This window comes from Zingiber officinale, chromosome 4A (assembly GCF_018446385.1).
Source record: "Zingiber officinale cultivar Zhangliang chromosome 4A, Zo_v1.1, whole genome shotgun sequence".
Classification (NCBI taxonomy): Eukaryota; Viridiplantae; Streptophyta; class Magnoliopsida; order Zingiberales; family Zingiberaceae; genus Zingiber; species Zingiber officinale.
This window is the reverse complement of record NC_055992.1, coordinates 112871649-112892778: the sequence shown is the minus strand read 5'-3', so window position 1 is coordinate 112892778 and position 21130 is coordinate 112871649. Positions and strand designations below refer to the sequence as shown.

Here is a 21130-nt window from a genome sequence, read left to right as displayed (position 1 = left end):
ATCCTCCTAAAGTATTCAAAAGCTCTATCAAAACCTTTGCCTGCTTGGGTGAACCAGGCTGCAAATCTAATGGATATTGTTAGGGTTGATCCTTTCTGCTCAATATCTCATCTATGAGTGTAGAAGCTTCTTAATCAACGGTGAATTAAATAATTTGATGATCGATATCATGATAAACTAAAATTATTGTTGAATAAAGAGATTTTGAGGGGTTAGATAACTTATTGAGATACCAAATCAAAATTAATTAATTAATTATTTACTCTCTAGCCTATTCTAATCCGTCAGGCCCACTTAATAGCCCATTAAGGGCCTATTAAGATTCATTAAGAGCCCGTGAATCTCTAGCCGTCCGATCTCTATCTAGGGTTCAGTGTGGGCTCTATTCTATGGTCTCTATAAGGCTGTTGCCTTCCGGTTCCTGTGACCGATCGATAGTTCGCGCGGGAGGTGAGGAAGCAGCGGCGAAGCGAGAAACCCTAGATCACGACGTCGCCATGGTTACTTTGCCTCTCAATTCTGCTCTTTATTACTCTGTTTCCGAGTTTGATTACAATAGTAACTGAAACCTTTTGCGTTTGATCTGCCGTTGCGTAGTCGCTGGTTGCGAACGAGGATTTCCAGCATATTCTTCGTGTGCTCAACACCAACGTCGATGGGAAGCAGAAGATCATGTTCGCCCTCACGTCCATTAAGGGTATCGGCCGCCGCTTCGCCAACATCGTGTGCAAAAAGGCTGACGTCGACATGAACAAAAGGTTCCTCTTTTAGTGTTTTTTTTGTACGCTCATAATTTAGCTTTGATGCAGTGCTGGGGACTATTCAAGTCCATGTTTATGCATTTTCATTGACATTTTGTGAAGGATTACGGTTTGACTTGTTCCTTATCGCTGCTTGTTGTAGACTAGTGAAACCTTAGGTTGTTCCCTTTTTTCCATTTGAACAGGGGATTTTTTTTTTTTTTTCGTTCGAATACTACTGTTGATATAGTGATTGCCTTACATCTGATAAGACAGTTGTTGTGGTGATGTCATTAATCATTTTATATAATAAAATATTTACCTAGATTGAAGCATTTTTATGGAAATTCTTGTCGTGAATCTTCTTTTCTTCACATATTTTGGTGGATCGGGTTAATTGGAGTAACTATGGTGTTAAGCTTTTCTCAGAACAGGGGCTTTGTTCAATCTGGTTCACATGCATTGCAACAAGTGAAGTATATTATCAATTTAGTTAAACGTATTTTGCTGTTGTGTGATGCAATTTGCTATTTGCAGAGCTGGAGAACTCTCAGCTTCTGAGCTTGAGAACCTTATGACTGTTGTGGCAAACCCACGCCAGTTCAAGATCCCAGATTGGTTTCTCAACAGGAAGAAGGACTATAAGGATGGCCGATACTCCCAGGTTGTATCAAATGCTTTGGATATGAAGCTCAGGGATGACTTGGAGCGGCTGAAGAAGATAAGGTTGGCGTTTCTGGTCTCCAAAGTTAACCTGTCTGTATCTTTTTCATGTTTAACTATCCATTTTTTTCCTCTAGAATTGCATACTATGGACAATTAAGGTGGTGTTTAGTGGTACTGCTGATAGGAATTTGATTAGTCAACATGTAATTCATTGTCATAGGAAACAGTGATTTCCAAACCAATCATGGGAATAATCAAACAAGCTCGGAACCATTGTGTGAATGCCAGGAAGAAAACATTTTTTTTTTTCAAAATCAGAGTTATGAAACTTTAAGGTGGTGTTTGGTATACATTTTGATTCAGTCAACAATGTTTATTTTTTTCTCATTTTTATTTTAGTGCCATGGGAAACAGTGATTTATCAATTAATCATGTAAATAGACAAATACCATACAAATCATTGGTTGATTGCATCGGCTTTTTAGTGTGTAACCTTGAAGCTCTGTGACAGAGTTGTGGAAGTTTAAGGTGGTGCTTTGCCATTCATATTCCATTTAGTTGACAATGTCTGTTCTACCTCACGAAATTTAGTGCCACATAAAACATTGATTTCTGAATCAATCATGAGATTAATCAAATAATATACAGATCATTCTTCTGCCCTGCATTGGTGAAATCACCACTTGTTTAACATGGCACCAAATAAATGGATGCTGACTGACTATGTTTATATCAACTTCTGTCTCCATTGGTGCAATTAACCAACGTGCGTTTAACATGGCACCTGGTAAATGGATGCCAACTGACATCTATGTATCAAACAATGAAAATCACAAGTGCTATTGTATACTTCATTTAATTGTAATTTCCTAGTTTCAGTTTTTCATTAGCTGATGATTGTTTATGCAGGAATCATCGGGGACTCCGTCACTACTGGGGCCTTCGAGTTCGTGGTCAGCACACAAAAACTACTGGGAGAAGAGGAAAAACTGTTGGTGTCTCCAAGAAGCGATGAACTGAACTGGAACTTGTGCTTCTGTCTCTGCTTGTTATAGTTTCTCGTGGGCTACTGCCATGCCATGTTTGCCTGGTGGTTCTAGTTTCATTTTAAAGACAGTCATGACACATTTTTTGTGTTCTCGATGTTTTTGGTTTTTCTGATTCTGAAACTATTTGAGAGCAATGATTAAGTGGTTACCTTAGCTTGATCGATAGTCTTCTAATTTATACAGTGAGTTGCACTATCAAAATATTGAGAATCAAAGGCCTCTTTAAAGCATTTGCTCAGTATGTATAGGGAAGTTGACTTGGAACTCCAACAAATCTTTTATTTACCATCTGATAATATTGTCTGGTGTCATGAAAATGCATGAGGCTTCCTTTGCAATTAGCATATACGAAATGTTAAAATTGAAGCACTCAAGTCAGGTCGATTTTAACAATGACACTCACTGACTTTTAAAAAAAAACTCATTAAAATTCAGTAAAACAATCTCACTAAAGAGAAGAATCTGAATAAGGTAAACACATTTTCAATGCATAAATTTACTATATTTTTAAAACAAATTGCAGACGCTATATATATATATATTAATGAATTATATTTGGGTAAAGATAAAAAAAAAAACTGGTTTCATCAAAAGTGCATCTAAAAAAAATAGCTCTCCAACATATTTTAACTATATAATAATTGGTATAACAATTTAAAACTGATTTGAAAAAAAATTAAATAATTTTAATTAAATTAATAAAATAATAATAATTTAATATAAAAATATTATATGTTTAATTATTTTATCTAAATTGAAATAATTTTATTTAATATTATAGCTGCAATAATAATGTTGAAATAAAAATATTTTTAAAATAAAAAATATGCTATTTCAACTTTTTTTTTTTTTTTAAAAAAAAAAGATAACCTTAAGATAAAAAGGGTAATTAGAGATTGATTTTTACCCATTATATTTTAATAAACATGCCAACACGTCCCAAGATCCAAAATAGAGTAAATCAACCCTGTTCATGGAATAACTTACACGATTCCTAAAAAAAAAGTACTAGAACAAATTAAGCTTCCAAATCAGAGACTTGAAACTAATACTTTCACTATTCCCCTCTCCAAATGAATGAGTTTGCTTGTGATGATCTCCGATTTGGTTAAACCAGACACTATCCTCTTCTTATGTACTTGATAGGTTCTTCCTCGTCAAGTTCAATCTGTTGTAGTTAAGAGATTAATTGATAAAAAATAAATTCAAGCAGAAAAAAAAAAATTAATAGATGAAATATACATGATGTGTATTACCAAATATAGAGTGTCGTCCCTCTGGCTACGGTGCTATGGTAAAACACTTCCACATTTAATCAGGTATCGATTAATTTTCTCCGATAAAAAGACAACCCTCAAACTCTGGCTTGATGGGGTGAAACGAGGACTCCAAGATCCTTCTAGCTTACCTTGCGCTTCAGTCCATCTGATTTGCTGTTAACATAAAAATATATTGACTCGATTATAAGTCTTCATCCAATATTGTTATTTTACAATCAAAATGAGGATGTAATTTAGAATGATAAAAATAAGTGTAAAATGAAAATATTGAAAGCATTTCAATTCTGAAGATGAGACTATATTATGTATATCCAGTCATGATTACTTATCTTCAAATTTAATAACATCCGAAGCAGTGGGATTCCAACTCTTCACTCACACCCTTAGTCTCCCAAGAACATCATCAAATTTCAGTAATACTTTTGCAACTTTAACAGAAGCATCAATCTCTTTAGCAATCGGTTGTGTTTTATAGAAGTGTGGAAAACAACACACAAGGAGAGGATTATCGGGGAATGGGTTATTTAATTTCTCTCTATGGTTTATTTTTAAAATGAATGGAAACAAAAGCTTAAAGCACAAAGAGATTTGGTTCAAAAATGATAACTTGCCCCTTTTGATGAATGACCAGCTCCTGCATTTGGTATTACATATATATGATCATGTGGAACTACAAAGTCTGCTGCTGACCCAGTTGCAATTGACTTTAGCCTGAGGTGATACGTATAGAACACAAAATTAGCAACATGAAGATTATTAGAAAGCTCAGAGAATAAAATGGGCACGGGCAATTTGAGAAAATTTGGTCTATGGCATGGTTAAGTGACAATGAGATAACTCAATAAGCAAACACAAGATGCAGTATGAACAAAGTGACGATTCCTTGTTAGCATTAACACACCTCGGCCTTGTCCTCTTTGCCAGCTCTAATATCAATGTACTTGATGTTAGGCAGGTCCCGACCGATGTTCTTTTGGTAACGCTTCTCAAGCTTTGCACTGCATCCATAAATTGTCAGTCCCTCCAGGGAGGCGGGCATCCTGGGCAGCGACTTGAGCGCTGGAGCAGAATATATACTAAGATACTTGAGCGATGAAAAGCTCTCCAAACTTGCGGGTAAATATTGCAGATGAGGCATTCTATCCAAATATAAATTTTCCAGAGACTTCCGATATTGCAACAACGACTCCTCTATCTCAGAAGGGAAACAAGTGAGCTCTTTGTCACTACTTATGATATAAAGGGTCTTTAGCTTTTCTAAAATCGGCAAAATTGGTAGATAGAAGATGTCGTCGATATAAATAATGCTTTCAAGTGAAGGTAATGTTCCCTTCTTTTTCGTTGTGGCACTTTGTTCGGTTGTTGTTGCTAATTTGGGGCAGCGGTTAATGCCCAATTCTCTAAGGGAGGCAAGTGCCGTCAATGACTCCAATTCACATAATTCTTTACAATTAGAAATATTCAATGTCTGCAACGCTGTCAGATTATACAAATACTCTATGTTGGGAAGAGACACCAAACGATGGCAACCTGATACTATCAACTTTTTTAGGGAGGTAAGTGCCGTCAATGACTCCAATTCACATAATTCTTTACAATCAGAAATATCCAATGTCTGCAACGCTGTCACATTATGCAGGTACTCTATGTTGGGAAGTGACACCAAATGATGACAACGTGATACATATAAGCTTTGAAGGGAGGTAAGGCATTGAAGGCATCGACCCAATGACTTGCGAAATGTCTGAGTTTCTAAAAGATAGATATTCAAGGGAGAAGGGAAGGATGCTAGTAACCTTAATCACTTGCAGAGTGATTAAAAACTAAGGAAGATGATATCGCATGTTTCCTTGTCTTGTCTTTTAAAAATTCCTCTAACTCAACCTCAGCAGCAGAGAGGAATTTCGGACAATCAGAAATGCTCAGAGATTTAAGAGATTTTAAAATATATAAGCCTCCTGGTGAAGTCAAGGTTTCACCACCCCCGATATACAACGTTTGAAGTGTAGTCAGATGTTCCAGCTCATTTGCTGAAGGAAGTGATTCCATGCCCGGAGAAAAATATAAAGACAAGTTAGTGAGCGAAGTAAGACCTTGTAGATAACATACTAGATCATCACTTTTGAAAAGAATTGAAAGTATAAGTTTTTTCAGTGACGACGGAAGGAGATGATCATCCTCTTCCCTAATTGATCCAATCTGTATAATTTTTGGACACTCATAAATTTGAAGGGTCTCGAGGAACATCAGCCGCTGAAAATCCTCCAAATGTCCTAGAACCATTTGAACACTTGTAGTTGTAGGACCGTGGAAGAACTTCTAACCTCAAATTTTTCATTGTGAGATCCTCTATAGACAACGGGAGCTCAAGAATTTTCTTTATTTTAGGACAGTCAAGAATTTGAAAACTTTTGAGATGAGGGAACCATATATAGTCATCCGCACCATTCCATTCCTCCAAGAGGGGAAGGTCATAAAATCAAAGTTCCTCTAAAACTGGAAATTGTATGTCGATCTGGCCAAAGAAGTGACAACCCAAACTTCTTATTGCATTCATTTTATTCAATTCCAGAAACTTAAGGCAGGGCAACTTCCATAGAGAGGGCAGCTCTTCCAAACTTGTACAATCATTAAGTTGAAGATTTTCAAGGAGAGAGAGAGATGGAGTATCCATCCATGGTGCAGCCCTACCACCTTTGTACCCTCTAATGGTGAGTTCTCTAATTGTGGAATAGGGTTGTAGAGCCGCTAGAACCGGTTGATCAAGCTCAGGATTACTTGCATCATCAACAGGATTACTTGCATCATTCCAATCCAGTTCCAGTCTTATGAGATAACGTTTCTTGACCAAGTTGACCATATTGGCCTCTTCAAGACTTCGCACATTGGAAAGTTGTTTAATCTTTAATTGGCGGAGATTATCCATATTCATCAACTCATCAATTCTATATCTGGGTTTTGTGCCCACAGTGAAACATAATTCCAAGAGAGATGTTAACTTTCCTACTTTAGCCACGGAGAGAAGTGCATCCTCATGTACTTTGTATAAATGCCTTAAATTGGTCAACTTGTTTGCGTCTTTTACGTCTTTTACGTCTTTTGCCAAAATGTTAACTTCTCCCATTAGAACTTGTAAAAAATAGAACTTACGCATTGATATTGATGGTAGAAATTTATTCTGAATTTGAAGAAACCGTATTTTTACAAAGTTACTGATGCTTTTCAAACACCGATCAGATAAATTAGAATCCATAATCAATACTCGAATTCTTCTAGGTGATTTACATGCATCTCGAATAAAATCCTCAAATTGTTGACGATCCCCATCATACTCTATCCAAAGGGTTCGCAAGTGCTTGAGTTTGCTCACTATGTTAGCTAGATCATGGAGTTGAGCATTGGAACAAGTAATATATATATGGCGGATAGTATTATTATCCAAAATGAGACTTGGAGTTGTGCCATCCACAATTCTACAACATTCATATTGTGAGATATGGCAAGCAAGACAGTTCAGCATATCATGCATGGTGTAATAATCTTCTTCTAAAGCATAAGGTACCTTGTTATAGAAAAATGGACTTTGATAGAAGTGATGAACATCAAAGAAAGATTTGTTGCACAACATATCAAAGCAACAGTTAGCTATGTCCTCCTCATTCGAGCCCTCCTCTAATCCATCCGAGTAAATTAGGCCTGCTGCCACCCACATGCACACTAGCTTTTGCTTGTTAAATTTGTAATCTTGAGGGAATATGCTGCAGTAGGCAAAGCACCGCTTCAAGCGTGGTGGATGCATCACATAACTCAGTGTTAGAGCTGGAATGAAATTGTATGTTGAATCTTGTGGCCTTTTCCATAATTCACTTCTTAAAATGCTCGTCCAGTGATCTACTTCCAATTTACTATTCAACGCTCCTCCAATTGACTTTGCTAGAAGAGGTACACCTTTTAATTTCTTTAGTATTTCTGTGCCAATTTCTTTAAGCAGTGGGAATCCATTTGGGTCTTGACCAGCAAATGCATATTCGTATAGGAGTGAACGACATTCATCCTCTGACAATCCCTGCAACATCATTGGCATCATTGTTCCTCTGATTTCTCTTGCAACCATATTTGCAACTGATTTTGATCTAGTTGTTAATAGTACCCAACTACCCTTTTGGCCATATAACAATGGAGCACATAGTTTCTCCCACTCTCTTTGATTTTTGTCATCCCAAACATCATCTAGGATAAGTAAAAATCTTTTGGAATGTAACTTCTCCTTGAGCTTCTCTGGTATTAGTTCCAATGGCCCAGATTCAGATCCGCCAGTTAAATACTCCAGAATTTTCTTAATAAGATTTGATGCATTGAGATCAGGTAAGGAGTCACATACCCAAATTTTGATATCGAAGTGTTCCTTCTTCACGGTTTTAAAATGATCAAAGACTTGTTGAGCCAGTGAGGTCTTCCCCATACCACCCATCCCTACCAAAGGAAGGCAATGCACATTCTCACTGATTTGAATTTCGGCTTCTTCTCCCAGCAAAAACTGGATGATTATCTGTTTTTCTTTCTCACGTCCTTTGAATGATAATACAGGCAATGAAGAGGTGATCCTACTTTGCTGAGACAACGGTAGAATCCCCTGTTGCGTTTGTCCAATGTCGGCACCACCTGTCGGTGCCACAAGTGCCAAAAACTTCCCAACATCTGAAGCCGAGGTGTTCAAATTCTTCACGCATGTCCTTAATCTCGCAAGAACATCATCAAATTTCAGTAATCTTTTTGCAGCTTTAACAGAAGCATCAACCCTTCTAGAAAGCCTATTTTTGTCACTGTTAGCTTTCTTCTTCAGTTCAAAATATTCCAGCTCATCCAGCACATCCTCAGCCTCGTCGATCACATCCCTGAACTTCCACAGCCACTTAATTAATGCTCGATCAGAAGATTCATACGAAGTTAATCTATGTTCGGCAAAGGAAACAACTGCTTCGATCTGAGGAAGTAAGTCTTGGAGGCTTTTCAATTCTTCTTGCAAGTAGGTTTCCCAGTAGCACTGATCTTGCAAATAATTAGTGGTTTTATCAACTAGTTTATTGATGACATGATTTACACCAGAAATCTCCAGTATTGGCGAGACTATGTCCATAGCTGCTGCTATTGCCAATGATTTTAGATAAATTAGACGGTATTCATAATCATCTTTCATCTATTAAAAAACACATAGTAGCATGAGATCTCTGAAACAAATCTGTAATAGGAACGAAAGCATATAGCATACCTGAGATCTCAGAAGCAAATCTTTAATAGAAACCAAAAAAAAAATAAAAAAGAACAACAAAGAGGAATATGCAGAAGAATTGCTAAAGAAGAAGAAAGATGGTTTAATTACCTGGTTGATGCTGAAGTCAGAGCTCGAATGCTATCCGGTTAGATGTGCAGATGTTGCATGAATGTTGGATCTGCGTTCCAACGTTGGCTCATTGAAGTTGGACAGAGCTCAATGGTATCCCGTTAGACCATTGGCCCCAGCTTTACACTTATTGCCCTTGTTGTTTTCCTATGATTGAAGTTGAACAGAGCTCAATGGTATCCAGTTAGACCATTGGCCCCAGCTTTACACTTATTGCCCTTGTTGTTTTCCTATGATTGAAGTTGAACAGAGCTCAATGGTATCCAGTTAAACGATTGGCTCCAGCTTTACACTTATTGCTCAAGCTGGAAGCTCCATGCTATCCAGTTAGATCCGTACAGGAGCCATCGAGACTGGTTGATTTTTCATTACTGTCAAAGAATTGGGTCCGTCTGTATGTTAATAAGGATCTGGAGTTCAATTGTGTCCGACATGGACTCTTTAGCCGTGCCGAGTTTCGATTAAATTAAATTACTTTATTAAATTGTAACTTTTAATTAATTATTTTATTATATGTAATTAGTTAATTAATAATGACAAGTTACTTGTATAATAATTAATCACCATCACGCTTGATTATTTCGAAATACGTAAATTTTAAACAGATATAGTTACAATTAACGAACAAATTACATCAAGTTATTATTTATTGTACGATATAAGTAAGTTAGTACACTTTTAATTACAATTTTAACAGTAAATTAATCTGACGCTAAGTATTATTTATCAAATCATAACTTCATATTTACTATTTTAATTAAATTAATGTATAATTTATGACAAATAAATATCATTATAAAACACTCAATTAACCTAAGTTATGCGTATCTTCGTGACTGACTCTGGCATCGAATTTAATTCGTTACCATTTAGGAGTGTTCCCTTGAAAAAGCTTTAAATTTAAGAATAAAATTTGCCTTTGCTTATAATCTTTCGGTGCTCTTTGTCATGATTTCATATTAGAAATTGCAAGTGAAGAAGGATGAAAGTAAAGTGAAGGTCCCACATCATCACTTGAAATCATGCACCGTACGCAGGTTAGAAGTAACTACCATTAAATTGTAGTTCATTTCAACCAATTCCTTGAAATCAAGGGCGAAGTCGGCCCTGATTTACCTGGGTTGATCTCTCCGGATTGTCTCTCTTTTTTTTTTTTGTTTTTTTTTTGTGTCCTTGTTGTAAATAAAAAAATCAGAACCGACAAGATAAAAACCTTGTCACTCCAAGAGAGTCGAAATGACTAACTGTGAAGAAAACTCTTGATATAAAGAATAACGTGAAGAAATTAACAATGATTATTTGAAGGATGGAATACAATAAACTCTCACACACCTAAAGCCTTTATATAGGCTTTACATCAAGGTTTTTCAACCTATCACATATCCTATATAATAGGATTAGGATCACACCAGATCCTATAAAATAGGATCACACACCACTCGTTCTAAATGCCTAAAGACTCGGACAAACCTGTCCCCAGGGCGTAGCATAGATGGGGAGTGCATGGTTCTGTGGCTGAAAGGTCCAGGGGTCGATCCCCGGGGTGTCACTGCCTGGGGTTAACGTCTCTGTTATGCACTTTCCACCTGTGTACCTGCATTTACCTCCCTCCATATCCGTGGGACCAGCTCTAGGGGGGCCGTTGATGTGGCGGTTCCACATTTTTTTTTTTACTAAAGACTCGGACAAACCTATCAATGATTAGACAAAATTAAAAAAATAAAATAAATCATTTAACACACAATAAACTAGATTAACTTAGTCTTCTAAAACATCACTTTATAATTCAACACTCCCCCTTAAAGTGATGTTCTCATAACTAATCCGAGCTTTGATCATAGATCTTCGAATGCACCCTTCGAAAGTGATTTTGTAAAAACGTCGACAATATTATCTTCACTCTTAACTGCAATTATATCGATAATGCCATCGAGCACTTTCTCACGAATGAAATGATGCTCAACTTCAATATGTTTTGTCCTTGCATGGAAGACAGGATTAGAAGTAAGCTTGATTGCACTTAGATTATCTCCATGAATAGGAATAGGTTGATCAATGGGTATGTGCAAATCTTCAAAGAGTCTACGAAGCCATATACACTCTTGAGCAGCATGAGCATATGCTTTGTATTCTGCTTCAGTCGTGGATAGAGATATCGAGCCTTGCTTTTTGCTGCACCATGATATACTTGTAGTTCCACACATAAATACAAAACCAGAAGTTGATCTCCGATCATCCAAATCTCCACCAAAATCAGCATCTGCAACTCCTTGCAAGGAGAACTCTACGCCCTTCTTATAAAATAGACTCATGTTAAGAGTAGAGTTAACATACTTTAGGATCTTCTTTGCCTCTTCAAAATGTGGTTTCCGTGGCTCTTGCATATATCGGCTAACCATACCGGCGGAGAAGGCAATATCTGGCCTTGTTGTTGTCAAATAAATAAGACTTCCCACAAGTGCATGAAAGGGACGAGGGTCCAATAAACATGTTCCTTCATCACGACGAAGTCTTGCACTCACATCAAGTGGTGTAGACCGTTTCTTCCCATCAATCAATCCAAATTTCTCAACGAGCCGTTTAGCATAGTTGAACTGAGACACACAAATTCCCTGTTCCAGATTTTCAATTTGCAGCCCAAGAAAATTTTTAAGCTCCCCAAGTTTCTTCATATCAAATCGCAACGAAAGTTCTTCTTGAAGACGAGTGACCTCTGCATAATTGCTGCCTGTTAGAATTATGTCATCCACATACAACAGAATAACCACTATGAGTCCTTGACGTTTCTTGATAAAGAGACTTGAATCTGCTTCAGAAGCTGCGTATCCGCAGAATCTTAAATATTCTGTAATTTTTCCATACCATGCACGTGGAGCTTGCTTTAATCCGTAGAGGGCCTTCTTAAACTTACACACAAAATCTAGATGATACTCGGACACAAATCCAAGCGGTTGATGCATATAAATGTTTCTTTCAAGCTCTCCATATAAGAAAGCATTTTTAACATCCAATTGCCACAATTTCCAACCCAGGCTGGCTGCTAATGCTAGAACAATACGTACCAAAGTCATTTTTGCCACGGGGCTAAAAGTTTCTTCATAATCTTCCTCGTACTTTTGAGAAAAACCTCGAGCTACTAGCCTTGCTTTGAATCGATCTATGCTTCCATCATACTTCCTCTTTATTCGAAAAACCCATTTACATGAAACTGGTTGCACTTCAGGGGGTTTAGGAACCAAGTCCCACGTTTGATTTTTCTGCAAGGCATCCATTTCTTCTTTCATAGCAGCTTCCCATTCTTTTACTCCTTTAGCTTCATCATAAGAAGAAGGTTCATCATCATCAATAGGATTAGCAAAGAAGCAAGAAAAATTTGTGACAAAATTATCATCTCTATAACGAGACGGTCGCATAATATTTCGTCTCGGGCGTTGGCTGATCGTCTCCTCTTGAGAACCATCGTTTTGAATAGAATGCAAGTTCTCCCTTTCTTCTTGATTTTCTTCAGATAAATTTTCTAAGCTATGGGATAATGGCAAAGTTACCGTATCATTTTCTTCCTTATAGACATCTGTAGCGTCATGGACAGAAATCTCGTCAAAGATAACATTGCGAGAAATAACACATTTGTTAGTCGTAGGATCCATACACTGCCAGTCTTTTCTTTGTTCGTCATAACCGATGAAAATACATTTAATTGCTTTGGCATCCAACTTACTCCTTCGAGACTCAGACACATGAACGTAGCAGATTGAGCCAAAGACTCGAAAATACTTCACATTTGGTTTAACGCCGAAGAGCAATTCATAAGGTGCCTTATTATTGGTTGGACTGAGTGGTACCCGGTTAATAACGTAAGCTGCACACTTCATACCTTCTGCCCATAACTCCTTGGATAGATTCTTCGCATGCAGCCAACATTTGCAGGTCTCCACAAGATGTCTAATTTTTCTTTCAGCCACGCCATTTTGTTGTGGCGTCTTCGGACAAGACATTTCTCTTTTAATGCCATTATTTCGGCAAAATGAGAAGAATTCAATTGAACAGAATTCTCCTCCATTATTTGTCCGCAAAATTTTAATTTTTCTACATAATTCTCCTTCCACAATTTCTTTGAATTCCAGAAATCTTGAAAATACCTCTGATTTGTGTTTCACAAAATAAACCCATGTGAACCGCGTATAGTCATCTACAAACAGCAACATATAATGAGATCCAGAATAAGAAGCAGTTCGAGTAGGACCCATTAAATCACTATGGATTCGTTCTAGGGGAATTGTGCATCGTGAATTTGAGCTCTCAAAAGGAAGTCTATGTGCCTTTCCAAATTGACAGCCTTCACAAATTTTGCCATCCTCAACCTTTGATAGATCAGGCAAACCATCAACTAATTTCCTCTAAATCATAGCCTTCAACTTAGTCATGTTTAGATGACCAAGCCTTGCATGCCACAAGGAGGAATTATCATTGCTACTCATCTTTTCAATGTATGAATTTGATGCAGATAGAACAAATAAATCATTTACACGCGTACCAGTGTGGACAACGTCTGCTTTCATTTCTTTGACATTCCGAAGAAACTTCACATCTCGTGGTCCGAAGAGCACGAAGTTTCCAGCATCCACCGCATTTGCAACAGAAAAAAGATTCTTTTGTATCCCTGGCACATGATATACACTTTTTAGTGTGATTGATTTTCCACGATTGTTGTCAATAACAACGGTGCCTTCTTTCTGAATTTTATGTATTGTATTATCAGCAGTGATAATACCCTTGCCACTATCATGTAACTGAGAACATGAAAAAGTTGATTCGTCTCCGGTAAGATGATGACCACAACCAGAATCTACAATCCATTCATTTTTGGGTGGATGCTTAGTGTGAGAAGTTCCTTCTGCTATTAAGCATGTTTTCCGTTCAGTATCAACGATATCAGTAAGGAAACAATTCTTCCAATCATCTTCTTTTTCAGATTTTTCGGCCACATCGGCCAAATTTGCATAGTTTTCTGATTTCAATTTCACTAGACAGTTCTTTCTAATATGACCAAGCTTGCCGCACCTATAACATTTAAACGTCTTCTTAGGTGCATTTGAATGATCTGGAGTACCTTCTTCTATCTTACTTTTTCCTTTATAAAAATTCCCTTTTGTAACAAACAAGGTGCTCTTTGACTCCTCCTTAATATTCATTGTAGCAATTTGTTTGGCCAACGATTCCTGTGATGACAGAAGATTTTCAAGCTCTTCTAGTGATGGTTGTTGAGCCCATCCTTGAATTGAAGTGATAAATGGAGTATACTCAGGCTGAAGACCACGAATAATATATCGCTTCTTTCTTGCTTCCGAGATTCGTTCTTCAGGATTTAGAAGAGAAATTTCTGAACATAAATTTTTTACCTTGAGAAAATATTCAGAAATAGAAATACCATCTTGCTTTGCAGCCGCCAACTCGTTTTCGAGCATTTGCAATCGAGCCTCATTCCTTTTATTGAACAACCGATCGAGAGTTTGCCAAATTTCACGGGCAGACTCACATCCGATTACGTGCTCAAATATTCCATGAGAAATGGTTCTCTTCAAAACAAATTCTGCCTTAGCATTTTGTTGCTTCCATTTCTTAAACGCTTCTGCGTTCTCAGTGATATTTGCCGGAGCGACAACTCCATTAGTGGAAACGACATCCCACAAATCTTCACCGACAAGATATGACTCCATACATGTCTTCCAAATTCGATAGTTGGACTGATTCAATAATTCCAAACCAAGTCCCGCTACACGACCAGTGCCTTCCATATCGAGAGAACAATAACCGTCTTCACAAAAATAACCTGGCTCTGATACCATGTAAATAAAAAAAACCAGAACCGACAAGATAAAAACCTTGTCACTCCAAGAGAGTCGAAATGACTAACTGTGAAGAAACCTCTTGATATGAAGAATAACGTGAAGAAATTAACAATGATTATTTGAAGGATGGAATACAATAAACTCTCACACACCTAAAGCCTTTATATAGGCTTTACATCAAGGTTTTTCAACCTATCAAGATCCTATATAATAGGATTAGGATCACACCAGATCCTATAAAATAGGATCACACACCACTCGTTCTAAATGCCTAAAGACTCGGACAAACCTATCAATGATTAGACAAAATTAAAAAAATAAAATAAATCATTTAATACACAATAAACTAGATTAACTTAGTCGTCTAAAACATCACTTTATAATTCAACACTTGTAGCCTTCATCTCAACATTGTCGGCTGTCATCATCATGAGGCTAAAGTTCGGATAGATTGTAAGGTATCTTTAATAGTTAGAGTTTTAAATAAATTTTTTTCATGATCCTAATATGTCACACGAAAAAGATGAAAATTTATTAAAATATCTTTAATCGTTAAAATTTTAAATGAGTTTTTTTATGATCCACTTCATAGCTTGAGTTGTATGGTTTCATGTATATTGCATCAAATTCGAGATAAATGAGTAGATTTCTATTTTCACTGCTGCTCTTAAATTACAAACCTCAAACCTCACCTCTATAATGGTTCAAAATTTTTTATTCAACTTTTTAAATTTTATAAACCTCTTATAAAATTTACATTGGAGATATCCTAACGTGATCCTGGCCTTTAGGGCTGTAAATGAACCAATCGTTCGTGAACAAGCTTGGTGTTTGACTTAGTAATAGCTTGTTTATGTTTGTTCAATACACATAAGATTAATTAAACAAACAAGCTTGAGCAGTTCGTTAAGCTAAACAAACCAGCTTGAACACATATGTGTTCAGCTCATTAACGTTCGTGAACAACGTTCGTGAACAATGTTCGTGAACAACATTCATGAATAATATTCACGAACCATATTCATTAATAAAACTCTTTCCAAAATGTTAAATAAACAATAAAATAAAATAAAATAAAATAAATAAATTTAAATTATCAAGCTCAATAGCTAATCAAACAACTAAAAGTTTCAAACAATCAAACAAGCTTGAATTGAGAGCTTGATAACATTTAAACGACCCAAGCTCGACCCAAGCTCGAACCAAGCTTAAGCCAAGCTTGAATTGAGAGCTTGATAACATCTAAACGAACCAAGCTCAAACCAAGCTTCAAACAAGCTCAAGCTTATAAAAAATAAACAAGCCAAGCTTGAGCACTCATTTTAAAAGCTTGGTTCATTTTAAGCTCGGCTCGGGTCGACTTGATTACCTTATCAAACAAGCTTAAACACCCCAAAACTCGACTCGACTTGACTTGTTTACAGTCCCAGGCTGGTCTGGATTGGAATCGTACGATAAAGGATGAAAGTAACTAAATAAATTGGTTCATTTCCAATGGGGAATTAAAATAATAATATCCAGTAGGGTTTCTCCTACTTGACTTATTGGCATGAATGAATGGTATTAAACTTTTTCATTCAACTTTTTAAATTTTAAATTTTATAAACCTCTCGTGAAATTTACATTAGAGATGTCCTAACGTGACCCTGGCCTGGATTGGAATTGTATGATAAAGGATGAAAGTAACTAAATAAATTGGTTCATTTCCAATGGAGAATTAAATAATAATATCCAGCGGAGTTGCTCCTACCTGACTTAGAGCATCTCTAATGCAAGCTTTATTAGAGGTTTGTAAAATTGAAAAACCTCATCAAAAAGAGCTTTTATGGTTGTGTATATAAGATTTAAGGTTTTTAATTTAAGAGCAGGTTTGAGTTTTCAAACCTGCTTTTTTCTGTTAAACATAGAGCTAATAATTAATATCAATGATTGTCATAACGTTTTATAATGTTTCATTTTATAAATAATTAATAATAAGTCCACTTATGGAGAGAATTAATGTGCATGAGCCATGCAATTACATGTGGAGAGAATTATAAGAAAGCTCACTTAGAGCTTTAACCATTAGGAATATTTCAATGAGTTTTTATATTGTTGATGTGGCATATTTAAATCTTCAAAAAAGCTCATTCAAAGCTTTAACTATTGGAGATTTCCTTATTGGCATGAATGAGTGGTTAAATGAATCAAGTCATCATTAATGATAGGTCATGCCATGAATGAGTGGTTGAAAGGATTAAATGAATGACATGAATGATTAAATGAATTGAGTCATCCTCATTAATGATAGGTCATGGCATGAATGAGTGGTTGAAAGGATTAACAGATCGAGTCATCATCATTAATGATAGGTCATGGCGGTAAAAATTAAGAGAAAAAAATTAACTATATTATTAAATTTAAAATTAATATATAGAAATACAGAGTATAAAATTTATATTGTTAAGTTAAAGAATCCTAAACTCTCACTATAAATATATAAAAAAAAAAGGAAAAAGATCAAATTGTCCTAAAAGCTATAAACAAATAAATATATATAATTTAACATCCCCTTAAACTCACAATGTTATAGCTAGAAGCATTGAGAGTTTGTTAGATAAGAAACGAAAACGTGAAGCAGAATGTGCCTTGGTAAACATATCAGCAATATGTAGTTTTGAAGGAACAAAAGACAATGTGATGGTGTCAATTTAAATATGGTGATGAGTAATGTGACAATCAATTTCAATATGTTTTGTCCACTCATGAAAAATTGAATTGCGCATAATTTGAATATGACTCTGATTATCACAATATAACGGAGTAGGTTGATGAAGAGAAATACCCATATCCGCAAGCAACAAACGCAACCAAATTATCTCACAAGTAGTTAAGGTCATGACACGATACTCAACTTCTGTGAAAGATCTAGAAATAACATCTTACTTTTTTACTCTTCCAAGAAATGAGGGAATCACCAAAAAAAAATATAGAAGTCAGTGGTAGATTTACGATCCGTAGGATCACCAGCCCAATCCACATCAGAGTATGCACATAGCTCAAGAAATGAATTAGAAGGAAATAAAAGACTTTGAAATTGAGTGCCTCAAAGATACCTGAGAATACGAAGAACAACAACTCAATGAACTGTAGTTGGTGCAGAGACAAATTGACTAACCACATGAACAACATACGCAATATCTGGACGAGTAACGATGAGATAAACCAAGCTTTCAACAATAGTTCTGTACAAACTAGGATCCGACAAAGGTGAGTCATCAGATGGAGAATATCGAGCATTAGTCTCAATAGGAGTATCAACAACTCTATTATTAGTAAAACGAGCACGCTCAAATAGATCAAATATATACTTTGACTGAGATAAAAGATAACCTTTCAGGGAATAAGCAACCTCAATGCCCAAAAAGTAGCGTAGTATATCCAATCTTTCATAGCAAAATAATAAGCCAACTTAGACTTCAAGGAAGCAATTCTATCAGAATCATCACTAGTAATAATCATGTCATCAACATATAATGATAAAAGAATACGACTTGCACTTATACATCTGACAAACAATGCTGAATCATGATTACTAGGATGGAAATCAAATAAAGTAATCACCATAGAAAACTTCTCAAACCAAGCACGAGATGCTTGTTTGAGACTATAAAACACTTTACAAAGTCTGCAAACTTCACCAGATTAGTGTGAAATACCAAGAAGAGGTGTCATATAAATTTCTTCATGAAGATCACCATTTAGAAATGCATTCTTGATATCCATTTGAGATATTCTCCATTGACGAACAGAAGCAACAACAATTAGAGTACGAACAATCGTCATTTTTGTAACAGGAGCAAATGTTTCCTTATAATCCATGTCATACTCTTGAAAATAACCTTTAGCAACAAGACGAGCTTTGTATCATTTGATAGATCCATTAGATTTAGTTTTGATCTTATATATCCAACGAGAACCAATAGTATGTTTTCCTCATGGCAATGGAACCAAATCCCATGTATGACTCTGATGCAAAGCAGTTAGTTCCTCAGTCATAGCACTTTACCAAAGTGGGTTACAAACAGCTTCTCTATAGGATACGAGCTTAGAAAGGCAATGAATAGATGCAACAAATGAAGCAAAAGAATGAGAATAATAGGAGTAAGCAAAATCTGGTAGTTTAGTAGACTTACGAACACGAGTGGATTGACGACGGTGGAGAGAAGGATAATCCACCACCTTAAGAGATGATTGGATAGTGGTAGAAGGAAGAGCATATGGAGCAGATATCTCGGGAACCAAAGTACCAGATTTAGTTGAGCTATCCAGTAGGAGCTGTGAGTGAAACTTTCTCAGTGTCGGTATTGAAATGATCAATGCAAAGTAAATCTGACTTTGTCATATTATGCGAACTAGTAGGAATAGAAAAGAATGGAATATGTTTAAAAATATAACATGACAAAGACATACAATTTTTGACTAACGAGATCAAAGCAACAATATCCTCTTTGACTAACACCATAACCCAAAAAGACACAAAGAGCAGACCGAGAGGCTAATTTATTACGCTTGACATGTGGACGAAGGACGAAACAAGTACAACCAAAAACACGTAAAGAGGAGTAGAGAGGAGCATGCTCATACAATTTTTCAAAATGTGACAAGCCTGAATTGTGTGAGATTGGAATTCTATTAATCAGATAAGCAGTGGTAAGGATTGCTTTCCCCCAAAAGGTACTAGGAACACTAGCAGACAATAAAAATGAACGGGTCATTTCAACAAGATGCTTATGTTTTTGTTCAACTACACCATTCTATTCAGGAGTATCTGTACACGATGTTTGATGAATAATATCATCAGAAGAAAGTATCTATGAAAAATGATTCGAAGTGTATTCGCCCCCCAAATTACAACGAAAACACTTTATGACACTAGAATGTTGAGTTTTCACAAGAGCTCTGAAGTTGTTGAAAATAGTAAGATAATCAGACCTATGTTTCATAAGATAATCCAAGAGTGATGAGTGTAATCATCAATAAATGAAACATAATACCTTGAATCCCCTTTTGTAGGAATAAGAGGGGAACTCACACATCAAAATAGATAAGATCAAATAGAGAAGAAGAAAAAGTCAGTTTACAACTATTACAATTAGAAATATCAGAACTTTTTAAACGTTATAATACTCCTATAGAAGTGAAAAACTACAAACTAGACGCTGAAACATAAGCTAAATGAGAGTACCACAAATAAAAATAAGAAGATGAATGACTCAAATGAAAGGATGATAAATTCACACTTGAAGCTACAACTTCTGGTACTTTGAGTTGATCTAAAACATAGAGTCCTCCTTAATATGATCAGTCCTAATCAGCTTCTGAGATCGTGTGTCATGAACATAACAATTGGATGAAGAAAAAGAGACTAGGTATCCAAACTCACATTATTGACTAACAGAAACAAGATTTAAATTAAGACTCGGAATATAATAAACATTAGTAAGAGATAAAGAAGAAGTAACAATTGACCCAACACCTACTAATGATATAGAAGTACCATCAGTAGTCACAATGGATATAAATAAATTAAGAGAAAAAGAAATAAAAGATACAAATTGGATGACATATGATGAGAGGCATCATAGTCCAAAATCCATAAGGATAAAGATATACCTGAAATATCAGACGATGACAAACCTATATGAGAGGAAGCTGACATAATGTAACGACCCGCCTTCTACTGACTAGGCTGTAAGGCCGGGGGTTACATTATGCTAAACTATTCTTGGGATATCACTGAATATTAAGGTGCGGAAGAGCTATACTAATTAAAAATCTCTGCTATTTACTATAAAATCTGGAAATTATACAAAGAATACACTTCTGAAGTTGTACGTATGCTAAAGAAGGGAACCTAAACTTCCTATTTGATCAGAAAGCTGAAATTAGACACTTCTAGCTGAAATTAGACATTCCAATCGATCGGCTGATCGATTGGAGTTATCTGATCGATCCACTGATCGATTCAACGTGCTACTGTGCACGGGGTCAATTCTGGATCGATCGGTTGATTGATCCAGCTTGGCCAATCGATCCGATAATCAATTCAGAGACTCTCTGTTCGCGAAAATAAATTCCCGATCGATTGGCTGATTGATCCATA

At 36.0% G+C, this 21130-nt stretch overlaps 2 protein-coding genes across 2 annotated transcripts; one reads left to right on the top strand and one right to left on the bottom strand.

Moving 5' to 3' along the window:
• The first annotated feature begins 372 nt into the window (after positions 1–372).
• Positions 373–2614, top strand: LOC121970612 (40S ribosomal protein S18-like). The gene is made up of 4 exons (XM_042521427.1): positions 373–500; positions 598–758; positions 1278–1466; positions 2316–2614. The coding sequence occupies exons 1-4, from the start codon at positions 390–392 to the stop codon at positions 2419–2421; spliced, it is 567 nt and encodes a 188-aa protein (XP_042377361.1). The 5' UTR covers positions 373–389; the 3' UTR covers positions 2422–2614.
• Positions 2615–4718: 2104 nt separating this feature from the next.
• On the bottom strand, positions 4719–9072 carry LOC121970611 (disease resistance protein RGA2-like). The gene is made up of 2 exons (XM_042521426.1): positions 9005–9072; positions 4719–8932 (listed from the first exon to the last, which is right to left on the bottom strand). The coding sequence occupies exon 2, from the start codon at positions 8930–8932 to the stop codon at positions 6215–6217; it is 2718 nt and encodes a 905-aa protein (XP_042377360.1). The 5' UTR covers positions 9005–9072; the 3' UTR covers positions 4719–6214.
• Positions 9073–21130: the final 12058 nt, after the last annotated feature.